The sequence below is a fragment of the Canis lupus genome, chromosome 17 (genome assembly GCF_048164855.1).
Source record: "Canis lupus baileyi chromosome 17, mCanLup2.hap1, whole genome shotgun sequence".
Lineage (NCBI taxonomy): Eukaryota > Metazoa > Chordata > Mammalia > Carnivora > Canidae > Canis > Canis lupus.
Window position 1 is genome coordinate 728,554 of NC_132854.1, and position 25,963 is coordinate 754,516.

The 25,963-nt window shown below is 49.0% G+C and overlaps 1 protein-coding gene and 1 long non-coding RNA gene across 3 annotated transcripts; one reads left to right on the top strand and one right to left on the bottom strand.

Moving 5' to 3' along the window:
* Positions 1–707: 707 nt before the first annotated feature.
* LAMP1 (lysosomal associated membrane protein 1) lies at positions 708–18,141 on the bottom strand. Of its 2 annotated transcripts, none has more exons than XM_072782319.1 (9): positions 17,987–18,141; positions 12,212–12,333; positions 9,550–9,766; positions 9,288–9,446; positions 3,853–4,040; positions 3,227–3,352; positions 2,313–2,379; positions 2,074–2,244; positions 708–1,697 (listed from the first exon to the last, which is right to left on the bottom strand). In XM_072782319.1, the coding sequence occupies exons 1-9, from the start codon at positions 18,036–18,038 to the stop codon at positions 1,558–1,560; spliced, it is 1,242 nt and encodes a 413-aa protein (XP_072638420.1). In that variant the 5' UTR covers positions 18,039–18,141; the 3' UTR covers positions 708–1,557. The 2 variants fall into 2 exon arrangements, with proteins under 2 accessions (XP_072638420.1, XP_072638421.1); XM_072782320.1 differs by having other exon boundaries at positions 12,212–12,330; positions 17,987–18,098.
* Positions 18,142–18,278: 137 nt separating this feature from the next.
* On the top strand, positions 18,279–21,555 carry LOC140607799 (uncharacterized). Its single transcript, XR_012009707.1, has 2 exons — positions 18,279–18,603; positions 19,175–21,555. It is a non-coding gene; the product is annotated as an uncharacterized lncRNA (long non-coding RNA).
* The last annotated feature ends 4,408 nt before the right edge of the window (positions 21,556–25,963 follow it).

Genomic DNA, 25,963 nt, shown 5'->3' on the forward strand with positions numbered 1-25,963 from the left:
TGTGGCTTCACCCCTAAAGGGAAGCACACTTGAGGCACTGGGTGACGGTGGCTGAACAGATGGCAAGGGCCTGCTTGTCCTCGGTCCAAGCCCAGCCGTGGCAGAGGTGCTGCACTACCCCTGTGTTACAGAGGATGCCGCACTAGGACCAAATGGGCATATGTAGACGCTCTTGTGGGAAGTGGCTACTCGGGTAGGCCACCAAGGTCTGGGAATCCCTGGGGCTGCCCATCATGGGGCAGTCCAGTGTGAGGCTGGCTGGCATGGTTGCCCAGCAAGGCCTGACACAACACTAACCTTGTAGCCCTGGGCCCCACTCCCAGGGAAGCCATGCTGGGGTAGGCCCTGGGTACAGGGATGCAGGCGATGCTTGGGGCTCCAGTCCCAGGGCTGCCTGGCAGGAAGGCCAGCTTCAGCCTCACTCAGCAAGGTCCATAAATCCTAGGAAGGCACAGGTCTTTGCTTAAAAAGGAGATTAAAATAAATCTTAGGCTTCAGCTCCCGTTCTGAAAGCTCTAAGCACAGTTGGCGGGGCCTCCTGCAGCCACATCCTGGAGATTAAGGCGGCCCCTCTTCAAAGTGGTGGGGCCACAGGGCTCCAAACCAAGCCCTGCAGGAGTCCACACCACCCTCCTCCTCCAAGTTACCCAGCAGACCCGTCTCCCCTGCTCTCCACCTCTTATGAGAGCAGACAGAAGGACGAGGTCTAGGCAAAGAAAGAAAGAGATGTTTTATTAGCATTGTTACAGCAATGCGTGACATGAAGGGTCCTCAGTGCACAGCCACCCGAGCGGCAAGCGGGTAGATCAGAGCGTGATACCCAGTATTTACACAAGTGCAGGACAGGATCACCCCGAACCTCAAACAGAAGACTGAAAATCACTTTACAAAAAGGTAAATAAAAATAACACCCATTTGTCTATTTAAAAAAAGTGCCAGCTCTCGAGTGGCAGAGCATGGAAAGACCACAGGCAGGCCCTGATGCTGTAGTACTGAGCTGTGCGCCCGGGGGGGGGAGGGAGGCCGGGCCAGTCTTGGCTTCTAAAGCTTAATTTAAGTGTTCCGGATTTTCATCTTTTGGAGTACTTCTGTTTTCAGATCTTTCTCTATTAATTTCTTATGCATACCAGTCTAACACTTAGCCAGCTCTCCTCAGTCCTCAGGTCAAGACCAGGTACCTCCCACGGCGAGGCTACAAAGTTCAATCAAGAATGAAGAGGCCAAACACCAGAATCTTAAATTTGGCTTAAAAGCCAAATGATAGTGGAGCCAGTGCCCTTTTAGATAAGCATTCTTACCCTCCCACCTTAAAGTTCTACTTTGGTAAATATTAACATTTAACCATTAGCAAAATACTTAACCCAGTTAGCAAAATTAACACCGTCATTTCAAAGTTACTCTTGTGCATAGTAAATGCTGCAGGGTGAACTTCACATTGGATAAAGCAGATTTGAAATCAGTTTGCAAGAAAGTGTGCCTCCCTCAACACCAATCTAAACTCAGGAAAATGAGCAGAGGCCCCGCAGCAGCTGCTGGTCTGTGCCTCTCCCGGCTGTGCTAGATCGTCTGGTAGCCGGCATGGCTCCTCTTCCTGCCAATGAGGTAGGCGATGAGGACGATAAGGACCAGCCCTGCCAGGGCACCACCCACGGCGATGGGGATCAGCATGCTGTTCTCATCCAGCTGGCACTCCTCCACTGCAGAAACAGAGGGAGCGTACCATGCTCACACCAACTACCCCCGAACGGGCCTCCCCCTCCTCCTCATCCCTTCCCACAATCCAGCCACGAGGACAGAACAGGATGGGCTCTGATTCTAATCAACTACTGCTTGGACACAATACAGCAAACAGCAGCATTCCTAGACCATGCTTTCACAGGGGAAGATGCAGGCCAGTGCTTAATAGGACCTTTGTTCAAACGCCGCCACGGTTCACATCTGTAAGATACTGGGCCTTCCGCAGGCCAGAGGATGCAGGAAGGGGAATTTGCTCTAAATGATTATATATCCAGACAGAATCACAGCCTGCTGACCCTGCGGAGAGTCTGAAATGCTGCCCTGGGTGCTACTCACCAGACCCAAACTTGTCACCTTGCACCTGGAAAGCCTGGACCCACACTTTGATGATGTTGACAGAAAAGGCTTCTGTGACTTGCACATGCTCCCCGGCGTTACACTTGTACGAATTCCCAATGGTGGCCTGAAGTGCCCTCAGAGAGTTGTTGCCAGCCTTAAAGGTGGGGTCTGCAAAGGCACATGACAGTGAGTGCTCTGGGGCACCTGGATGGGCAGGGGAGTGGTGGCGGTCTTACCTCTGGCATCAGGAAGAGTCATATTCAACTGGATTCCTTGCAGGAAAAACCGGCTAGTACTCGCATTCTTAAAGAGAAGGAGAGAATTCTTAGCCGCTTGCCAGATTCACATGTTTACTGTCAAACCTGAAGGGTCATCTGGCAATAAGTCTGACTCCTGTATTTCTAGCTTTAGCATGAAGCTGTAGAGCATGCGGTGTGTAAAAGGCATTGCATAAATCTCAAAACCTAATTTTTAATTCCTTGCAGACTTTTTCTTACAGAATCAGACTCTGCTAAAATAGGGATGGGAAGGAGCCATGTTCCAAGAAAGCAAACTCTTTCCTAATGTTTGCTGAATTTCAGGAATAGAACTTTATTAGAAGAAACCCAACTGTTAATCAGCTCATTTGCAGTGCATACTATAAACGCTCACAGATGGCACTTTTTCTTCCCAGAGGACTTTACTAACATCACAGAGGATTCGTCCCAGACAGGTGTAAGGAAGAGAAGACCCAGGCCCCAGAGACGCTGCCCCTCAGGAAGGACCCAGAGCCGCTGCCGACAGTGCATGAGGCGGGAGGCTGAGCTGAGCACAGCTGCACCGGCCCCAGGCGTTCCCCCACATCTGGTGCATAAAGGAACCAGCCGAGGCATTCCTTCAGGGAAAGAGGATGGGAGGGCTGAGGGTTTAAAACACCAGCAAACAAGGAAGACACAGAAAGCAGACCCCCCCTCCTCAGAAGGCAGAGCTGTAGGTCTTGGCACCTCAATCTGATTTTGACTGCGGCCGGCACACAGTGCCCTCAGCTCCACCACCGCTGTGCAGCAGACATGTGTGAACAAACAGGAGGAAGAGCCACAGTGAGTGGCAGGCTGAGATGCCAGCAGCTCCCACACTGAAGCCCCCGGAGTACAAACATGGAGCCTCTCACCATCCCAAACTGGAAGGCCAGGAGAGTGACACTCTCGCTGCGGAGCTCCAGGGTCACCAGCTGGGCGCCACAGCTCCCTCCGGCGGTGGTCTTATTCGGGTTGATGCTGACCACTTTCACCACAGTCTAAGTAGGGAAAGAAAACAAGTTATCATGCCCTGTCACACCCCAGGTCGTCTATAGTCTGGAGAAAAAGTAATCTTAAAACAGGAACTTCAAGGCCACAATCATTTTAACCAGAAGCAGAAGGGAAGGTCCACACACACTGCACACCCATCACACTCAAGTTCCCCGCACAGCCCTGAGACGTGCGTGGTCCCTGGTAGGTGGCAGTACTTCAAAGGAAAAGCATAAAATGTTGGAATGGTGTATGTTTAAAGCAAAGTGTAATGTTCTTCGGGGGGGGGAGGGGCGGGTCAGTAAACTCGCCCTTTAGAGTTCTGGCTTTTCAGACCACCCTGCAGCTCCTTGATTCTGTCTCGGAGAAAAGCCGCCCTGGTGTGCAGACAGATGGGTATAGCTGTATGCCAGGGGCTCATCATGGAACAGCACCACCACCACCACTACCGCGCTTGTGGGCCAACACCCCTACCACAGAAGGAAGGGTCCCTGGAGGCGGAGCCTACCGTGTTGTCCTTCTTCTTGTAGGTGACATTCAGCTGCAGCCCCATGCTGGCCAGCAGGCAGGTCCCGTTGGCACCACTCACGTTGTACTTGTGCACAGAGGGGCTCTCGGGCGCTGGGGATGGTGAAGGGTGGGGAGGTGGTGGCGGCGCTGTTGTTGGGAAAGGCCCATCTTGCTCACAACGCGTCTCTGGATGGACAAGTGGGGAGAGAGACAAAGTGAGTCCTCAAACCACCAGGAGCTATGACAACCCCCGCAGACTCAGCTAGCCCCACGTGCAGAATGTGACTTCTCAGTCTGCATGGTTGGATGACAGGTGGCTACCCCACTCTGGAAGTACAAGACAGGTAGGCACCGCTGTCCCACAGGTGGTCTCCACTCCTGCCCCTGCACCACAGCTCTGACTGGATGCTCTTCCAGCTCAGCATTTCTGCAACCCTGCCTTCACAGATCCATCCCCTTCTGTCTGCATGACAAACCTTCCTTCGTACTTGGAAGTAAAAAAAAACTTTAACTGTCACCTGCTGCTTGGACAGGCAGCCACACACCACTGCAAACGGCAACAATTCAAACCAGTTCTCTGTGTGGCTGTATACTGGGTCTGGTGCTGGAGGTCTCACAGGCTCAGGAGGGACAGCCAGCCCCAGACACACACACTATGACAAAGCTAGTGCCGTCAGCATGGTACCTATGGGAGAGTAGCCCAGGAGGCCTTTAAAGGTAGGAGCATCAGGTGGGTCCCTGCGAGACAAGACCAGAGCTGAGTCCAGGTGCATGAGTGAGCAAGCTGCTGTGGGTTATGTGAAGCAAGATGGGGTGAAGGCACCTACAGGCAGGCACCCTCATGTGGGAAGAAGGTCCAGTACGTGTGAGTGAAGACCCCGGGGAAGGAGGCCAGATGGTGGCCCCAGAGGATATATGCTCAGGAGGTTAAATGGGATGCAGGCTCTCAGAATTTATTCCAGTATGAATTGTTTCCAACAAAAACTTACATTTAAAAATCAAGGCAGACCGAACTAAAAGCAAAAAAATGAATGTTCTCTACAGGTCAAGATACAGGACAGATAGCTGCCTTCTAGGAAGATTCCTTGACATTCGAAAACACCCAGATCCACCACAGCACTTCCAGGAACCACCATCCCCAAACTAAGTTGTTTTACCACCCTGTTTCTGTGGGTAATCAGTAAGTTAGAACAGCATTTATACAATTTCCATCAAATTCCCACCCTGTCCCCATTTCTGCTGGGCTGAGCCATGGGAGCAGGCCCACCACACCCTGGGCCACAGTGCCTGCCAGGAAGCTGCTATATAACTGCCGGATTAGTTCCTGCTCCAAGCTCAAAGGAAGCTTTGTCACTTCCTCCTCCACATCCCATCTACCTGGGTAGGGGGTCAAGGTGGGGAGAAAAAGAAAAGTTCACCCTACGTAGAAGTAATTCCACACACTTTCTGTAATGTTCACTCACACAGCCTGCCTTCACATAATGCTATCCTCTACAGTCAAATGCCTTTCTAGACAGAAGATAAAGATGGAAAAAAGCATGATAGCGTGGGTGTAACCTCGGGCTTCCAGTGACCACATGGCTCACCCTTCCCCTGGAGCTAAAGCTGCAGGCTAATGTTACAGCTGCCATTTAGAATAGCCTGATCATTACTTCACAAACTGTTACAGGACACAGTTCAACGCGCAAAACAACGAGAACAGGTGACCTCAAAATGCTGATCTAGATGGGCACACAGCACGCATGGGTGAGGGGGGAGAGTAACCTACACAAATCTGACCAGCAACTACACACAATCTACAGTTTTCATATAACAGGCTGCAAAGCGTCAGCCTTAGAGCACAATGTACGGTCAGAACTGTGGAAATCTGCACAGACCAAGCACCCTCCCCCCGCTGAACTGCAAATGCATAGTCTGCACACTAAGCACCCTGTCCCCAAGGCAGAAATGACAGTCCTACTTGCAGAGTGCTCAGCCCACAAAGAAATCATCAGTAAAATGCATACATGTGCTAAGTGCCATCCATGCATGTGAGGCTGCCTCTGGGAAGACCAGGCACCCCAGGAAAACGCAGGCTCAGCGCATCCATCCATGATTCCTCATGTGATTTTCAAAAGCTTCTGTGCCCTGAAGGCCCCAAATGGTGTGCCAGCAGCCGACCTTCAGGTAAACGTGTGCTACAGTCAGAAAGTCCCCCAAGAGAGAGGCACTTTAGTAGCAGCTCATGCTCTGCGTCACCCTGGGAGTCATCCCTAAGGCAGAGAGGCTGGCTAGCCAGGTGCTTGCTAGCCAGGGGGCTCTCCAGAAATCACACCCCAGGTTCACAGGGAGGTACCAATGGAATATACTAACAGCTGAGCTTCAACACGGTTCAGGTCGTGTCATCAACTACAGCTGACCCCTCAATAACACAGGTTCAGGAGCTGACCCCTGCCAGTCAAAAATCCATGTTAACTTCAGACTCCTCTCAAAACTTACATTAAAAACCTATTGTTGACCAGAAGCCTTACCAATAACAGCCCACTAACAGGCATCTTGTATATTATGGATATTATATAGTGTATTCTTAAAAAGAAGATAGAGAAAAAAATATATTTATGGTACTGTACTGCATTTACTGAAACACATCCACATGTAAACAGACCCACACAGCTCACACCTGTGTTGTTCAAGGATCGCTGTAGTACTTTCTGGGAACAGTGCGGCCCTTGCCCATACAGCAGACGCCCATTCTGGAGCTCCTCCCCGCCCACACAGCTGCTTGGAAAACTCCCCTATCACTGAACATGGACCCAGGCCACCAGAGGACCACATCCCAGAAAATACAGAAGACATCACAGGTGTGGGTGTGAGTGTGTGGCGGGGGAATGGGTGTGCAGGGGGAAGGGGAGCCCCTGGAGCTCAGGGTACAGATTTGTTGTTTGCCGATTTCATTTCTTAGCACTCCAGGTAAAGGCTGATCAGGGGTGACTTTGGAGGAAGTGACCCAATAGTGACAGGATCCCAAAAGCCCTATGGGGACTCCTTCCTGCCCAGCGAAGAGTATGCAGGTGTACCATGATCTCACCAAGCCTTCCAGCCTGTCACACGGGCATGCCAATTTGTATAGGACATTCTGTGCAATTCTGCGTTGCCACTTAACCTCCTCTTCCCAGCAGATTCACTAAGAGAGCGCTCTTGTGTCTTTAAAAAGCAAGTTTCCTTTCCAAACCACAGACATATCAGTAGAAGCAGATTTAACATAAAATGAAAGCAAGCTTTGATGACAGGAACAACCATGGGACACAAGGGGAGGTGGAGAGTGAGGCTGAGCTTAGGGACCAAGGTTCTGGTCAACAACTCACAGAACAGAGCAAGTAGCTGCCCACGACACACTCAAAATAATCCACCCTCAGTTAACCCTCATAGGATGTGAACAGTCCTCTGATAAGGGGGGCCAGCGGCTGGGACACAGGTATAGGGAGGGACCAACCTTACGGAGGTATCTTTTCTACTTGAATCACACACATATGTCCCCCACTGGGAGTAATGCGCGGGATGCTAACAGTGAAGGGCTATGTGCATGTGGGGACAGGACTATGGGGGAATCCTGTGCCGTGTTTTTTTTTTTTTTTTTTTTTTTTTCTGTGTCGTGTTTAACTGTGAACCTAAAACTGCTCTGAAAGATAAAATCTATTTAAATACCAAAATAATTAGCTTTCAAAGAAATTAGCCTCTCCATTGTCACATGGAATTTTAGACCAGAAGCTGGAGCCCTATGTCAGGCTCCAGCACCTTCAGTAACTCCACCAGCCGGGCACCACACCACCTGGGGAAACCCAGACAGGGAAGACCAGGTCATCTATGTCTGGGTTCAGCAGCTTTCCAAGCAGAAGACAACAAGTCATAAAGGTGAGGAGCTATATACTCCATGACCACCCTGAGGCCCAGGTGCAGAGGTCACTGTGCTGAGCTAGCAAACCAGGACGCTCATTTCCCAAGGTCCTTAGCAGTTTTTGCTTTTCCCTTCTGCTCCAGGCTGGACGGAGACTATTGGGGATGAAACCTAGCTACCCAGATACCTGCAACTGTGAGCATCAGCTCCTGCTGCATTTAGTGTGACTCTGACCACTCCCAGTCACTCCTTGCCTGAGCAGGCAAGTGTCAATGTGCACACTCAGGCCTGCTGACTGACATGCACACACACAGCTCCCCAGAAAAGGGTGGCGTAGAAAGGCCAAGTCCAGCCAGTCTCCTCGAGAGCTGCTCCAGCTCACACAGACCTACCCTTACACCCCGTACACTTGCTGCTGGACGTGTCTTTCCCAGTTACAGACGGCAAACATTTTAGACCTTGTGGCTGTGCAGGGCCTGTGCCATCTCGGCTCTGCTACGGGAGTGTGACAGCAGCCACAGAAACAGATGTATGAATGAATGTCTGCTAAAGAAACTCCATTATGGGCACTGAAACTTGACTTTCATGTAATTTTCATGTGCTGTGAAATGTTCTTTTGACTTTTCTTAACCTTAAATTGATAAAGCATAACATCCATTTTTAGCTTACTGGCCTTACAAACAGCGGAGGCGGACTAGATGGCACCTGCAGGCCAGCTTCTGGCCCTACTAAGAGCCACATGCCTCTCAGGACGCCTGTACCCAACCACACAAAATGCTAACTGGTCCATCGTGCCCCTGAGCACCAGTGACTTGGTGCAAATCAGTCACACGCCAGCAGGCACCTCTGAGTGTTCCAGACACACCACCGGGGATATGGCAAACTAAAGCTCACAAGAGCACGGCTAAACACCAAGAAGGGACAACTTCCTTGAGGTGATCATCCCCTTCACCCTTCAGGAAAAGGACGGTGATCTGTGAGCTCACTGGCAGGCTGAGAAAGTCCTAGCTGAATGACAACATTCTTTGCTACTTACTGAGCCAGGCTCTGACATAAGCACTTTGCATAAATTTCTTTTTTAATTGCAAGGACCTGCTAACACAGGCTATCATCCTTACTTTCCAAGGTAACAAGAGGCTGACCACCTTACCCAAGGCCACAGAGCGAGGAGGAGCCTGGAGCCCTCTTGTTGGATCCCAGAACCCACCAATGGAGCTGGGCTGGCAGGTGCCTCCCTGGTGGATCATGAGCCCCCAAAAGACACTCAAGGTCCTGCCACCATCTTCCCCTGGGCTTGCCAAGCTCGAAAGAGATAAATATAGGTCTTGGGGAGAAGACACTTGGTTTGAACTGGAAGAGAGCCTACCACCCTGACCTCATTGGCTTCCCAAAAAGGAATTAAAATGCTTTGCCCTTCTATCCCTTTTAAATCAGTATCTGTCCAACCTCACCTAGAGAGATCACTTTCTTTAAAGAGAAAGTTCTAAATGAGAGCTGCCAGTTCAGCTTCTCCACGTCTTCCTTGGGCCTGGGCACCTGGGTCAAAGGCAGTGTCCTACCTTCCTTGCTGAAATTACTGTTGGCAAGGTACGCCTGGATCGTGACATCATGGAACGTGACAGTGACATTGTGCATGTGGATCTGGGTGTTGCTCACACATCTGTATTTTTTATTTATGTCTGCCCTGATGTCAGTTGCAGATTCCACAGTCTTGGTTTCTGTATTAAAAAAAAAAAAATCAATTTTTAACTTAGGTAAAAATTTTAGACACTCTCCAACTGAATTTTCTTAATTTTATAACTAGTCATTTTTGGTTCTTACCCTTGGAGCTTGCATTGGGGAAAATCTGTGTGTCAGACAAGTTATAAATAAAACTCATCAGCTGAACACTGTAACGTGTTGCATTTCTTGTGAAATTGAGGGTCAGCCCATGTCCTTTTCCAAAAGCGATCATGAGACTGGGGTCAGAAGTGTTCTCTTTACCACAAGAGCTGCTATTTAATACCACTGCATCAGACGGCAGGTCGAAGGTTACATTCTAGAACAAAGGACAACAGACCCAGTCAGGATGCAGGTCACGAAAGGGATTCAGATGTGCCAAAAAAAAAAAAGAAAGAAAGAAAGAAAGATGTGCCAAAAAAAGACCTTCAGGAAGTCAGACCTCAGCTCCTTCTCAGAACCCACCATTAGTATATTAATTTTTTAACGTACAATTGTATAAAAATACAAGGAAAATCAGTACATGTTGATACAGACTGAAAAAGTGTTAAAGGCAAAACTGACAGTTACTCAAATCATTAAACATTCTTCATTAACATAATTTTAATTTATAACATAATTAAAACTAAAGTTATCTCGGTAAACAATTCTTATCAGGCTTCAAGTGAAATGTGTATATTTGAAAAGCCATTACTAGTTGTTTGCTATAAAAATCTTTAAGGAACATGCCTTTTATGGGACAGATGGTAGCTACATGTATAGTGAGCACAGCATAACGTGTAATCTTGTCAAATCACAAAGCTATAACCTGAAAATGACATAGTTCTATTTGTCAACTGTACTTTAAAAAGTCTTTAAACAAAGAACCAGGGGCAGCCCGCGTGGCTCAGTGGTTTAGCGCCACCTTCAGCCCAGGGTGTGATCCTGAAGACCCGGGATCGAGTCCCACGTCGGGCTCCCTGCATGGAGCCTGCTTCTCCCTCTGCCTGTGTCTGTGCCTCTCTCTCTCTCTGTGTCTCTCATGAATAAGTAAATAAAATCTTAAAAAAAGAGAACCATTTGAAAAAAAATTATTTTATTTTTAAAGATTTTATTTATTCATGAGAGACAGAGAGAGAGAGAGGGGGGCAGAGACACAGGCAGAGGGAGAAGCAGGCTCCATGTGGGGTGCCTGACGTGGGACTCGATCCTGGGACTCCTGGATCACACTCTGGGCTGAAGGTGGCGCTAAACCGCTGAGCCACGCGGGCTGCCCCAAAGAACCATTTGAACTGACCACTACAAAACCACCTCAAGAGCACCAACATGACCTGAACCCACTAACGAAAACACGGAGACGGTGTACCCTAATGCTGCTCCCAAGAAATGACAGAGCTCAGGACGCCTGGGTGGCTCAGCAGTTTAGCACCTGCCTTTGGCTCAGGGCATGATCCTCGATTCCCAGGTTCAAGTCCCACATCGGGCTCCCCGCATGGAGCCTGCTTCTCCCTCTGCCTGTGTCCCTGTCTCTCTCTCTGTCTCTCATAAATAAACAAATAAAAATCTTTAGGAAAAAAAAAAAATGACAGAACTCCACAAGGTGACAGAGCTATGGTGATAAAGAGTAAGGTACACAGCAGCATGTGGGTGATCCCATTTGTGGAATATAATTAACATATATCAAGAGGACATGGAAAAAAACCCCAAACACAGAAAAAGTAAAGTAGCAATGACCACAAAAGGTGTTTGGACCTATTTCTGTAACCTGAGGGCTTCTGTGGGACAACCGTCCCAGGCCTCTGCCACCTCAGGTGCAGCCACATACACCTGGAGACCAGCACACACAAGCAGATGAGCTTGTGGCACACACAAGCAGATGAGCCTGAGCACCTGGCACAAAGTCCTGAGGGCTCTGAATGCCGGACCCCACTGCTGCCCTGAGTGGTGGTAAGATGATCTAATGCTGTCAGAGGAGGTGTGGAAGGAAACATGGTAGTCTAAACAAAGAACTACAAACATTCAGTTTAGAGATTTATTCGAATCTCTCAGTGAGGGCAGCCCTGGTGGCGCAGCGGTTTAGCACCGCCTGCAGCCTAGGGCGTGATCCTGGAGACCCTGGATGGAGTCCCATGTCAGGCTCCCTGCATGGTGCCTGCTTCTCCCTCTGCCTGTGTCTCTGCCCCTCTCTCTCTCTCTCTCTGTGTCTCTATGAATAAATAAATAAATAACCTTAAAAAAAATCTCTCAGTGAAATGCCCACAGATAGTTAACAAAGAAAAAAATGCAAATGCAGCTTATGTGTTAGAAGTCTACATGCAAACAGCCTTTTTTATCCTGTGGTAGTACAAGTTGTTTTAAGAAAGCTGAGAGGCATCGGAGGACAGTGCTTGCAGATGTCAGGGCAAACGGCAGACAGAAGAGATACAGTCACACGGCTGTGCCCGGAGCCTCAGAGTAAGAGACGGCCGGGGTCCCAGGAGAGGCTCTAACACATCAGGCTGCCCGCACAGGGAGGGCTGCATTGTGACCACAGAAGAAACTCGTGCAGAAGTCTGGGACAATGCTCCTACCAGACAGTGAGAGTAGATAACAGAACGATCTACACATCATGACTGCAGCTTTAGGGTACACAGGGACACAGGCAGCTGACAAGCCCAGTGGGGCACATGCATATGCATATGTGAACCCCATTACAGTGAGGTCCTTTTCCAAACATTTCAAATAATAATAAAATAAATCTTCACACACACACCACACACTGTATGAAGGACCCAGTGTTTCCTACCTTAGGACCGCTCCTGGTTTCATAGCTCGCCAAGAAGGCAGCCGAGAAGTTAGCCATGATGCAAGCCGTCCCGTTGGCATCCTTCACCACAAACACTGCTGCTGCGCCATGTACGAGGCCTGCTAACTCCAGGAAAGACAGAAATATCCAAACACATTTTTGAAAATACAACTGAATGCTTCTGTTGTCTCTAGCTGTGGCAATAATGGGTTTTATTAGGAAATACCACCTGCTTCTTAAAAGAATGAAATACAAGGATTACCAAGGCTGGGTTCCGATAGATCCTCTGTCCTGTTCCTGCTAGATACAATTCTGGAAATGTTAACTCTAAACCCACTGATCACAGTTTGCCAATCTGGTCGACAGCTCTTTAATGCTTGATGTCAGGACACTGATGGGGAAGTCACATGTCAATTTCCAGGTCATCCCTAGGCACAGGTTGCTCCACACTCAGTCCTCAGAGGACCTCTGGAAGATGTGCTAGGGTTCTGGAGGCACAACTCAACCTAAATACTGACCTTCTAGAAGCCCATGGGAGAACTGGTGGTATCTCTAAAGTTGGATTTCTTGTTACCTCTTGTGGACTGCTGGCCTGGCAAGAAAAGCCATGCACGCATGGATCTGAGCTCTTTGCCCAATTTCAGAAAGGTTTTCAAAAAACAGTGATTCGATCGAACCTGGACTTGGCTTTGTGATGTTAGGACATCAGTCAACATGTCCAGGTAGGATTGCTATATCTCAGAAGGAAGGGACAGAATGAAGCTCTCACAGGTCCCTCCAGTTTGACAGCAATGGTGGCTATTTCCTCCTTAAATTCTCAGGGTCAGTGCCATCTCTGGCTTCGTGACATCCAACAGCCCTGAGCAGGTTAGCAAATCTAATCTGACCACTGTGGTAAAGCAATAAGTAATTCTTCCAAGCCACATGTGTTAGTACAATCTTTTTTTTACCGATGGGCAAAAATAGTTGCTTTCACTAGTTCTACAGCCAAACAGCCATCAGCCAGCACCACGTACTAGAAGGTTCAGATGTGATGTGTCCTCCCCCATGTGCCGTTGCCAGTCCCCTGCACGCCCTTTAGTCATGCTCCGACCACTCTGAGTGCAAATGTGACTCGGGCCAAATGCTCAGTAGACACTCCATTAACTTTTCATTCTAAAATCCGTGTCCCTAGCAAAATAAATGACTCCCAACGAGTCCAATTCATTTTATCCTTGGAACTTTCACAAAATAAAATCTTTAAAGCCAACTACTATAAGCATAAAGCAAAAAGCAAAAAGTAGCCAGAAACCTCATATAGTTTCCCATAAGCTTCTGGTATGAGAGATACCAAAATCTATGTTCATAAACAGAAGCTGCTGCACCAGAAGGAAGCAAACTAGGGCAAGTAAGAAACCTGTGTAGTTGTTTTGCTTTGCAAAATTTTAACCTATACCCCAAAATATTCAGGCAAGACTACACCTTAGGCAACTCTGATAAATGAATTTCCATTATAAAACCTACAAAAAATTCCACACTTTGTTTCTGACTCATTAAAGGTTTTTTAAAAAAAAAAAAACAGACAAATCATCCTCATGCCTTCAGGGAGGGACAAGTTAAGTGTACCAGGGGTCCAGAGAGATGCCAGCAAGGCCAAAGCATGTTCAGCAGGCAGAAGCACGTGTGTTAAAGCATGGGCACTGCAGCCAGAGAAACACTGGACACCGACCCAGATCATGTGTACATGGGCTAGTACAGCTCCAGTCACCGGCTCTCTCAGGCCCGAGATGCCCTCATATGGCTGTGGCCCTGGCCCGGCTGCTGCAGAGTCCTATGTGATTGCACATGCCATGGACACAGTCGGCTGCTGCCTCACATGGGAGCATGCACATCAGCTTTCACCAAGCTTCACTTCTATAAATTAGTTCCCTAAATCATTAAAACACTTTCTGCTGACTCAAAACACTTCATTAGGAAATATTTCACATTAAATAACTTTTCAAAGGCAGAATTCTTTCACTTAGTAAATATGCTGAAGATATGAGCCTTCATGCATTACAAAAACAAATTTAAAGTAAATTTTACCAGGACTAGAAACCTACAGTTATTCTGGAGAGACCCAGAAATTTTCTATTGTTATAACAAGAAACAGCCCCAGAGGCCAAATTCTGGTCAAGAGGAAGAGGTCTACAAAAGCATTAGAACGTAATATTATAAAAGAAATGTGTGTATGCTAATAGAATTTTTTTTTTTTTTTTAAGACTTAAAAAAAATTGGGGATGTCTAGGTGGCTCAGTGGTTTGGCACCTGCCTTCAGCCCAGGGTGTGATCCTTGAGTCCCGGGAACAAGTCCCATGTCGGGCTCCTTGCATGAGGACTGCCCTCTGCCTGTGTCTCTGCCTCTCTCTCTCCCAGGAATGAATGAAGTCTTTTTTAAAAAAATTAAAAAGAAAAGAAAAAAATAAAAAATTAAAAAGAAAAAGATTAAAAAAAATACTCGTTTTAAAGACAGAGAGAGCACGCATGAGCAAGGTGAAGGGAGAGAGGGAAAGGGAGAAGCAGACTCCACGCTGAGCAGGGAGCCCGATGCGGGACTCCATCCCAGGACCCTGAGCCAAAAGCAGATGCTTAACCACCTGAGCCACCCAGTGGCCCCTAATGGTCTTAAGTTTTTTTTTTTTTTTTTTTTTTAAATTCTCTAACACTGATGATAGCTGACTAAGAAGGAAAAAACCTCTTTTTTGAATTAAAATGTTGCAGTGACTTGAGGAGTGGGTGTCCCTCTTCAAAGCGAGGCTCCCTGACCTGCTGGCAACGGCTAATCTCAAGCAGTCCTTCACACAAGCACAACCTTGATCATCTCTCCAGGGATCACGTAAAGGAGTAACTTTGGCTTATTCCTTCAACGTACTCCCACTGGTAAAAATTCCATTCTCTAGAACAAGTACAGCTGTGAGAAACATGCCTGGTTCTATGACAGACCCCTCCATCCCTTAGTAGTTGTGTGACCTCGGGCCAGTAGATATCGCTGCCCTCAGTTTAGGTGCCTATGAACTGGAACAAGTGTGCTGACGCCCTGGGGCTATTAGAGGATCAAATGAGCCAGTGCAGAACACTCAGTACACGGCACTAGCACTGGCTTTAATACTCGCTGATATTTTTTTTTAAGATTTTATTTATTTATTCATGAGAGAGAGGGAAGGGTGGGGAAGAGACACAGGCAGAGGGAGAAGCAAGCTCCCCATAGGGAGCCTGATGCAGGACTCGATCCCCAGACCCTGGATCACGACCTGAGCCAAAGGAAGACGCTCAACCACTGAGCCACCCAGGTGCCCTGATCATGTTACTTTAAATAGAGCTGTTCAGACCTCACCTACCAAGTTCATCACTGAATCCTCAGTACCTGACACAAAACATCAAGTATTTTAACAAGCACTTGCTATGTGCCAGGTCCTGCTCCAAGCACTTTGTAGTTAACTAAATTATCATGACGACCTCCACAGGTCAATGCTATTATGATTCCTTTGTGCAGCTGTGGAGACGAAGGGACGGACAGGAATGTTAACTTGCTCAAGGTCACAAAGCCAGTGAGTGGTGCTGAGCAATCTGGGATTGGATGACACATCTGAACCGTGCTTTCTAACACTTGCTGAGTGAGCAAACATACTTCGAATTATGAAAGACTCACTTTGAAATGAAGAGACTGCCATCTAAAGGAACGAGTCGATAAACTTCTACATTAAAATTTTTATAAGAGGGGGCTCCTGGGTGGCTCAGTCTGCCTTTGGCTCAGGTCATGATTCCAGGGTCCTGGGATCAAGTCCTGCATTGGATTCCCTGCTTGGTGTGGAGTCTGCTTCTTCCTCTCCCTCTGCTCCTTCACCTTGCTCGTGTATGCTCTCTCTCAAATAAATGAATAAAATCTTCAAAGAATTTTTTTTTTCAAAAATACTTCCTAGTTTGTCTTGGCTTCTTTTAAATCCAGTATTTTTCATCTTAAACGGTAATACATAATCATCTACGAAAATTTAAAGGTAGAAGAACAACAAAAAAAGACCAAAGTTCATCCCTCACATGGAAACACAACCTTTAGAAGCAGGGCTCAGTGTGGACACTTTTAAGGAGCTGATGTATGCATATCTGATTAGGGATTGTTGCTGTCAAACTGGGCATTTACATGTACACACTGAGCACTTACTATGTATGTGCACAGGATGGGCTGTAAGATAAGGGAGGGAGACCTGTGTACAGGTTATCACGGCACAACTGAAATGATGCTCCAGTAAAAGCTCAAGCCACATATGCATGCAGTCAAGTCCCATGGATGCAGAGAAAAGGGAGCGCCTAACAACAGAAGTTCAAAATCCTGGACCCCAAATGTTTTGACCTCAAATATAGTTAAGAATTTGGGGACCAATCCAAGTAACTGACAAAGGTCCCGCAATCATGAATAATACTAAACAGAATAAAACTTTCCAAACATCCTAAGTGACAGTTCTTCATTTGGAAAGGGGAAGGAAATCATCTAGTCGACACCAGTGGTTTAAAGGGTCACATTACGCAATGACACTTAATCCTAAAGGCTGGCCAATTTCAGTTCACTCTCGCCTATGCTTTCTTTTTTTTTTTTTTTTTTTTTTTTTCCGCCTATGCTTTCTACCAAATAGTCCAACACAAACTAAGCTTTGAGAGTTAGCCAATTATTAATGCAGGTAAGATTAATAGTTTTCATGTTCGAAAAAATTTGTTTTTAGGAAAGATGCTTCTTGGTAAAATAAAGAATCAAAATAAACATTATTTTTAAAAGGCCTACATCCAAAAAAAAATTTTTTTTAAAGATTTTATTTATTCATGAGACACACACAGAGAGAGAGGCAGAGACACACAGGCAGAGGGAGAAGCAGGCTCCATCCTGGATCTCCAGCATCATGCCCTGGGCCAAAGGCAGGCGCCAAACCGCTGCGCCCCCGGGGCTGCTCCCTACACCCAAATTTAAAATCTTTTCTAAAAGCTGGATTTCATCGGACTGTAAAACCTAAAAAATCCTCCCAAAGAAACGGGCATCAAAAAGCTTCCAACACGCACACTACTCCCAGCTATCGCGATGCAGGAAATGAGGCCCGTTACTCCTCATTCTGAAGGCGAGTCTTAAAACCTAACCTACGAGGATCCTTTGCGAATTCTAGTGCGGACAGTGCTGCCGTCCCGACCTGACACTTGCTCGAGCCGTTGCTCCTCTAAACCATTACAGCCGCCGGGGAAGGGCAAAGCTCGGGGTTGACTGCCCGAGTTAAGGTCCCCGTCCCTCGTGGCTCCTCACGCGGTTCAAAAAGCTGACCTTACACGGGCAGGGGCAAGACAAAACCGTGGCACCCGAACCCACCCAGCGACCGCGAAACGCCGGAGCCGAGAGGCCGGGGCCGGGCGGGGATGCGCGGCGATGCGAATCCGCGCCCCTCCCTCGGGGGAGCGCCCCCCCGCGCGGGGCGTCCGGGCGTCCGAGCATCCGAGCATCCGCGCAGGCCACCCGGGAGGGCGCACGCACCACGCGGCCCGAGACTGAGCCACGGCTGCCCCGAAATCCACCAACCACTGATTTTCCGACTCATCACCCAGAAGCCGGCCCAGGGGCCCGACCACGGAAGCGGCCCCCGGCTGACAGCTCGCCCCGGCGCTTCCAGCAGGGCCCGAGGGCTCCGCGCCAGACCCCGGGCGCCACCTCTGCCGCCCCGGCCCCGGCCCCGGCCCCGGCCCCGCCGCCCCGGAGCTCCCGCCCCGCCGACCCCGGCCCCTCACCGAGCAGCAGCAGGAGCAGAGGCCGCGGCCGGGCACCACCGAAGGCCGCCATGGGCGCGAGGGCTGTCGAGGCCGGAGCGGGAGCCGAGCGCGTCGGGGCGGTTTGACCGGGGGACGGCGGGCGGGCGGGCGGGCGGGCCGGGGGCTGCGTGAGGGCGAGCGTCCCGCGGTCCAGACACCCGGCCGCTGCGGCGCCCGCGGCAGGAAGGAGAGCCTTCGGCCGGCGGCGCCCGTCACGTGAGGCCGCGCCGCGCCCGCGCTGTCACGTGACCCCGCGAGCCTCGCGAGAGCACAGGGCACGACGTCTCCGCCGAGGCGAGCGCTCGCCTCTCACGTGACCCGGAGGCACGTGACCGCGGGGCCACGTGACGCCGGGCGGGCTTCTCAGCCTGGGAGGGGGCGGGGAGATTGGACCTGGACGTCGGCGCGGGAGGCGGGTGCGAGGGAGGGTCCCTCGGCGGCTCCCGGGCGTTGGCGGGAGGAGGAGACGGGCGCGCCGAGGCCTGCAGCCGGAGAAGCCGCCCCGGGGACGCAGCGAGGCCCACCTGGGGCCGTCCTGGGCGGCCGACCCGCGGCGAGTGTGGCTGCGGCTGCGAGGGGGCGGCCCGGACCCGGACGTGCGTGCTCGCGAGATAAGCTGGGCGGGGCCCCGGGGGCTGCGGTGACCGGGGCGGGCCGGGGCGGGGCGGGGCGGGGGGCAGCAGTGGCTCCGGGGCCCCGAAGCCCTCTCCGCGCGCGGCGTGCCTGGAGGCTCCCCGGGTCTGGGCTTCCGACACGGTCCCCGGCCTCGGCCACCTCCAGCCGTGGCAGCCGCGAGGGTCACGGCGCCCCTCCTTCCTCCCCCCTTCCCCTTTTCCTCTTCCCCGTCTTCCTCCCTCCTGCTCTTGTCCGCGCGTCGCGGCTCGGCCCCTGGGAGGTGTCTCTGGTTGTGTCCAGCGCAGACCTGGGGGCCGCTGTCCGCCACTCTCCCGATCGGTGCTCGATTCCCCGCAAGTGTCACGTCCACTTGCTCCGAGTACACGGTGCGGCTTCCCGGCCGCAGACTCCTGCTGCCTCTGCAGTGGGGGCGGGCAGGGCCGGTGCTAGAGCTCGGTTCTCTTTCCCCATGTCCGCGGGCTGGCTGGCAGCGAGCAGCCCCTAAACTCCTTGTGCGTGTATTGCTGTTGTGCAAATAGTAGTAATTCGCAGGTTTCTCCCCGTGAAGAAAGAAGTGACAAAGGAGAAGAGGGAGGTGAGAATGCGGCCTGTGATGCTGGGACTGGAATGTGCTTCAGGACTCCGAAGGCGGACAGTCACGGAAATAATGGGCGGTACACACGGTGTCGGTGCTCAGGGCACCTTACAGTTCCTGCCCCGTGACCCAGCGGCCGTCCAGGGCGTCCCATTTCCTTTGCCCGTTTATCACACAGGCCCGGGCGTTTGCTTCTATTTCTGTTTCAGTGCAGTTGCCCGTCGTGTCGCCTTTGCCCGAGGACTGGCTGGCGGTCGCCGGCCTGGGGAGGTTTGCCAGCGCAGGGCCTGCCAGGACGCGGGGCGCTCCGTGTGCACTCGGGGTCACAGCTGGGTCCGTGCCACCTCCCGACTGGCATCTGCTATGTGGGGACAAGACTTTTCACTTCTCTTTCTCAGTTCTCCTGTCCCTTACCTCAAGAATATTTATTTGGGGTTTTTTTTAACGGTACAAAAGGCAAGTAAATCGTGACTCAAAAGCATAAAAGTATAAGTTGTAGGATAAGTTAACGAGTAACACGTCAGGAAAGAGAACCATCAACTTTCAAGCGAAACGTGCGCACGGGAGGGGAGAAGGGAGACTCCTGTCCCGCAGCGCTTATGAAAACCAGTGCTCTCCTTTAGGACACGGAGACCACCAGGACTGGCTCCTAGTTTAAGGTAACGTCCTTGAGAACGTCCTCTCTGCACGTCTTGTACACATCTCTAAGTTCCTTTCCAGAGATTCTTTGAAATACTCCAGCCACAGCAGTCTTCCTTTTAGATGGGTTATGAAAAAGGAACTCATAAAAAAAAAGAACTAAAACATTCTTGGAAAGCAGAGTAACTCACACAGTCCCAAGTCGTTTACAGCAGGAATAAGTGTGTAACTTCAATTAAGCTCATGTTCCCAAGGACATGCTCACCAGGTCGCAGTCTGTGGGCGTGGGGCTGGGCGTGAGGTTACCCAGGCCTGTGCTTCTTTGGGAAATGAAAGGTGGTTAAAGAGCCTTTCCTAATAGTAGGAGACACAACGGGAACTGAAATCAACACAAAGATATTTCCACATTTGTCGCTCGTGAGAATGGTCAGAGGGAGTGGGTCACAATGCAGGACTGTATGTTCACCCTCGCACCTACTGAAGGACTTTTGCATTGTTTCCTGCAAAGCCGTGATGAACATTCAAAACCACATTCCTGAGCGAACAATGCTTTTGTTTCTTATGGGTCAATACCTCAGAATGGAAAAGCTGGTTCATAAGGGCGTGCATGTTTAAGAAGGAGCCATTGGACACTTTTTTCTTTTTTCTTTTCTTTTCTTTCCTTCCTTCCTTCCTTTTTTCTTTGTTCTTTTTTCTTTCTTTCTCTCGAAAGATTTTATTTATTCGAGAGAAACAGAGACACAGGCAGAGAGAGAAGCAGGCTCCCTATGGGGAACCCGATTAGGAACTCGACCCCAGGACCCTGGGATCATGACCTGAACTGAAGGCAGACGCTCAACCACTGAGCCACCCAGGGATCCCCATGGGACATTTTTCCATAGCAGTTGTACTATCGTCCATCCACAGTAACATCCTCATCAATATCACCAGTCTTTCCCACAGCTGTGTAATTCCATCTCATTGTGACTAGTTTGCATTTTCCTGAGGACTAGCAAGATGGAGAGGTCCTTTCATGGGCTCGTCACCATTCAGCTATCTTTAGTTATGTGTTCAAACTTTGTTCTAATTTTTAAAAACGGTTTATTGCTTTCTTGAATTCTAAGTATTTTCTAAATATATTCTGAATATACTACTTTGCAGTATTGTCATATTTTTCCCATGATGTGGCTTGCTATTTCTTAATATCTTTCGAAAAGCAAGCTTTAAATTTAATTAAAATCCAGTTTACCAGGATTTCTTTCATGCTTCATGCTTTTTCTTTTGTTCTAAGAAATCTCTGCATTTCCCAGTATCATAAGGATTTTCTCCTATGTTTTCTTCTAGTTTTATGGTTTTAGCTTCTACAGTTGGGCCTATGATCAAATTAAATTTTGCAGATGGTGCGAGAAAAAAATCCGTGTTCATTGCCCCCATCTGTGGCATATGGATAGCTCTTTGATAAAGAGACTAGTGTTAGCCTTAAATTCCCTTGGTGGGATCCCTGGGTGGCGCAGTGGTTTGGCGCCTGCCTTTGGCCCAGGGTGCGATCCTGGAGACCCGGGATCGAATCCCACATCGGGCTCCCGGTGCATGGAGCCTGCTTCTCCCTCTGCCTATGTCTCTGCCTCTCTCTCTCTTTCTCTCTCTCTCTTTCTCTCTGTGTGTGTGTGTGACTATCATAAATAAACATTTAAAAATAAATAAATAAATAAATAAATTCCCTTGGTATCTTTCCTGAAGTGACTCCACTGCACACAGAGGTGTGTGGTGGCGCTCTCTTCTCCATTTCCTTCATCTGTGTCACTGTCTCTCGCTTCACAGCAGGTCTCTAAACTAGGGAGGGGTCGCTCTACAGGTGTTCTTTTACAAGTTGTTTTGAGTTTGCATGCACGTTCTGAGACGAGCTGATCATTTTCTACAAAGGAAAACCCTGCTGGAATTTTGGTGAACATTGGATTTAATGCACATAGCAGCTCGGAGAAAACAGACACCTTGATGACACAATGCTGCTCTTTGTTTTATTCTTTATGTGACTCTCAGCAATGCTTTGTCGCTTCCAGTGCACGTGTTTGTGTGCAGGTGTAACATGTCTTTCACACATTTTCAGATATTGTTGTGAATGGGGCTCCATTCAATACTCCGTTCTGGAGTATTTTTGTGGAAAGATTTACAGTGACAGAATCATCTATTTTGTGTTTCTTCTCGTGTCTGTCTGAATAGCTTGTGAATCTCGTGAAATTCGGTTGTGCCAGCGAAGCCATAGAATTTACTGGTGTAAACCGACTCACAGCCTTCTCCGCAGGACTTGTAACTGTGTCCTTTCAGTCCTGGTTTCGATAACTTTTGTTTCCTCTCCTTTTAACCAGTCTGGCTACAGGCTCGTAGGGTCTGTGGGTCTTCTCTAACTGCTTTTCTAATTTCTACTTTATTTTCTTCCATTTACTTTGGTTTTAAGTGGCTCTTCTGTTTCTAGTTTTTGAAGGTGGATGCTTATGTCACTGTTATTAAATTTTTCACCTTTTATTTTCAAGATTTTATTCATTCATGAGAGACACAGAGAGAGGCAGAGACACAGGCAGCGGGAGAAGCAGGCTCCATGCAGGGAGCTTGATGTGGGACTTGATCCCAGGACCCGGAATCACAACCTGAGCCAAAGGCAGATGTTCAACCACTGAGCCACCCAGGCGTCCCTTTAGCTGTTTTTTTATTTTATTTTATTTTATTTTATTTTATTTTATTTTATTTTATTTTATTTTATTTTTTTATTTTATTTTAATTAATTAATTTATTTATTTATTTTATTTATGAGAGAGAGAGGCAGAGACATAGGCAGAGGGAGAAGCAGGCTCCATGCACCGGGAGCCCGACGTGCGACTCGATCCCGGGTCTCCAGGATCGCGCCCTGGGCCAAAGGCAGGCACTAAACCGCTGCGCCACCCAGGGATCCCTTTTTTTTTTTTTTTTTAAATAAACTCACATATTGTGTTTTCCTATTTGCTCAAAATATTTTCTAATTTTCCTTGTTTTATTTGAGTCACGGGCTATTTACTTAAAAGTATATCATCTACTTACATTCTCTCTTTATATTAGAATCATTGGATTATTTATTTAGAAGTATATTGCCAGGGGCGCCCAGCTGGCTCAGTCAGTGGAGCGCATGACTCTTGATCTCAGGTTTGTGAATTTGAGTTCCATATTTGGAGTAAAGATTGCTTAAAAATAGTATCTTCAAAAAAAGTGCATTGTTGAATTTCCAAACATTTAGTTATTTAGAGTGATCTTTGTTAGGTTTGTAATTTATTTTATTTAAAAAATTTTATTTATTCATGAGAGACACAGAGAGGCAGAGACGTAGGCAGAGGGAGAAGCAGACTCCAGGCAGAGAGCCCGACATGGGACTCGATCCCGAACCCCAGGATCACGCCCTGGGCCGAAGGCCTGCGCCAAACCACTGAGGCACCCAGGCATCCCTAGGTTTCTAATTTAATTTCACGGTGGTCCGACGACGTTCTGTACAGTTTCATCCTCTTAAACAGACTCCTTTGTCCCATGCTACACACATCCCCACACACTGCGAGGGGTTCTATTGCGCAGTATTCCGTAATTAACAAGGTCAGGGGCAGCCTGGGTGATTCAGCGGTTTAGCGCCGCCTTCAGCCCAGGGCGTGATCCTGGAGACCCGGGATCGAGTCCCGTGTCAGGCTCCCTGCATGGAGCCTGCTTCTCCCTCTGCCTGTGTCTCTGCGCCTCTCTCTCTCTCTCTCTCATAAATAAATCTTTTTTTTTTTTTTTTTAAAAAAAAGGTCAGGTTGGTGGATCATAGCTCATATTTTTCCTGGTTTTCTGTTTATCAAGTACTGAACAAAGCATTGAAGCTTCCGACTACAAACACGGATCTGTCTGCCGCTGCTCTTCTCAGTTCTGCCAGATTTTGCTCCGAGCCTCCTGAGACTGTTACTTAGATGCCTGCACATTCACAGTTAAGTCTGGCAGATGCACCCATTCTTCTTCTGAAGTGAGCTCTTCGTCTCTGGAAGTACATCTTGTCTTGGGTGCTGCTTGGTATGAATGAGGCCACTATTGATTTCTTGACTAGTTTTCCTGGTAGATCGTTTTTCATTATCTTACCCCGTGTGTTTTTGTATTTAACACGCCTGTCTGGTGGGTGATGGAGATGTTGGTCTTAGTTCTCTGCTTCGTAGGGCATTTGGCCAGTTTATTCCCTTCCCATACTTCCCTGCTCTCCTGTGAGCAGATTTTGTCTGTGATGGGCACTGACGCCACTCACTCTTTTGTGGAGGGCAGAATGTGGTATGAGGACCCCTGCACGCATTAACTCAGAACTCCACGAGCTAGCTAGCATTATCCTCTTCAAGAAGACAAGAAAACCAGGTTTAGAAAATTCAAGTAATTTTTGTAGGGGCACCCGGACCGTGTCAGAGCCAGGCTCTGACCCCTGTGCCATCTGACTTCAGAGCTGCAGCCTGAAACTATCTCTTGGCACTGACTCCCACGCCTAGAGAATGTTCCATCACTGGGAAGAGACCCAGAACACAGTGTCCACTGTCAAATGCAATGTCTTGGCTTACTAAGCAGTTGATCTCAATTCCTTCGTCACTGATAACCCTTCAAAATCTCCCCAGGTTTACAGTCTGTTGCTTTGCATTTATCCACATCTGTACCAACTTTTACATAATAACTTGTTTTCACAAGAATATATCCATACACAAATATGCACAAACATACACACGTGTATACACACACAGATGTGCACAAATACATAAACACAAATGAACACGCAAACACATTTATGCACAAATAGATTTATATACACACATGTATGCACACAAAACATGCATACACAAACGTGCACAGAACTCATGACATGTATGTATGTACACACATGCACAAGTACACATAGGCAAACACGCTCACACATGCACCAATGCACACACGCACACACCCTTGGGCATGATCTCTCTACTGAGCCCTTTCCTCCCAGTCTGTACACCTCATCGTGTCCTCATCCAGAGCCCTGCCTCTGCCTGCCTCTAGCAGCCCCTGACTGACAGCTCCCAGGCCAAAGACCATTTCCTCTGATTCCTTCCTTGGTTCATCACACCCACACTTGTGTTTCTTCTCCACCTCAAATCCTTCCTCATGTCTCATCCTGGCACCTCGCCAGTCCTATGTTCAGGGAATGTGTCCTGCACCTGACGCTGCCCCTGCTGGGCAAGATGCACCCTACAAAGCACTGGAGGAGATGGGCGAGTGGAGCCCAGTGATAGGACCACTGGAGCAGGTGGCAGCCACTATTCGGTTTCAGGGGTGCACCAGGGAGGAGGGTGCACGGTGATGCAGAAAGTGCATCATGCAGGAGTGCAGCCTGCTTCCAGAGTGGCTTTTCTCCTTCCTGGAAATCGCAGTGGTGTTCCCCGTACCCTCATCTTTGGCCCAGCTCATTCTAAGGCCTATGACTTAGGCCAGAGCCAACCAAGAGACCCTGACTCTGCGTCTGTGTATGTGGCCTGGTAATGAGCCATTTGCTGCAAGTGACGTCTCAAAGTTGGGGTAAAGGAGGCCTTGGCACAGTGACCGCATGAGGCCCACAAAGCCCGAGCTCTGGGCCGCTGGCTCTGTGCCAACCTGAGAACCTGACCGCTCTGTGGCCGGACCTCTGAGGGCAGAGAAGACCCCGCGGCCAGAGAAGCGGGTGTGCTGTGGGGCCGAGTGCTCAGAAAACCAGCGGGGAGAGTGCTGCAGAGGCCGTCGCTGCCACTGGCATGTGGCAGGCATTTGCTAGACTTTCTCCCAGGGAAGTTGCAATGGGAAGGGTGTGGTGGGGGGCCCCTCTCCAATGGAGCCGTGTCCTGGTGGTCAGGCAGCACTAGAGAGCTCCACTAGACGGGAAAAGTCAGGAACACAAGACCTCAACATTTTGTGGAAAACACTCCAAAAAACAGGTTACAAAATGGCAGTGGAAACTTACAGCATCTTCAGAGTTCTGAGGAAACTACTTTGTTGTCTTTTTTTTTTTTTTTTAACTTTATTCATGAGAGACACACAGAGAGAGAGGCAGAGACACAGGCAGAGAGAGAAGCAGGCTCCCTGCAGGGAGCATGATGCGG

Bases quoted from the DNA above. Each gene is read 5' to 3' on its own strand.
- LAMP1 (XM_072782319.1), bottom strand. From the start codon at position 18,038: ATGGCGGCCTTCGGTGGTGCCCGGCCGCGGCCTCTGCTCCTGCTGCTG. The intron at 9,767-12,211 runs GTAGGAAACACT...CCTTTGTTCTAG, and splicing joins AAACCAGGAGCGGTCCTAAG to AATGTAACCTTCGACCTGCC. The intron at 2,380-3,226 runs GTGAGAGGCTCC...CTTCTCTTTAAG, and splicing joins TGGCCTTCCAGTTTGGGATG to AATGCGAGTACTAGCCGGTT.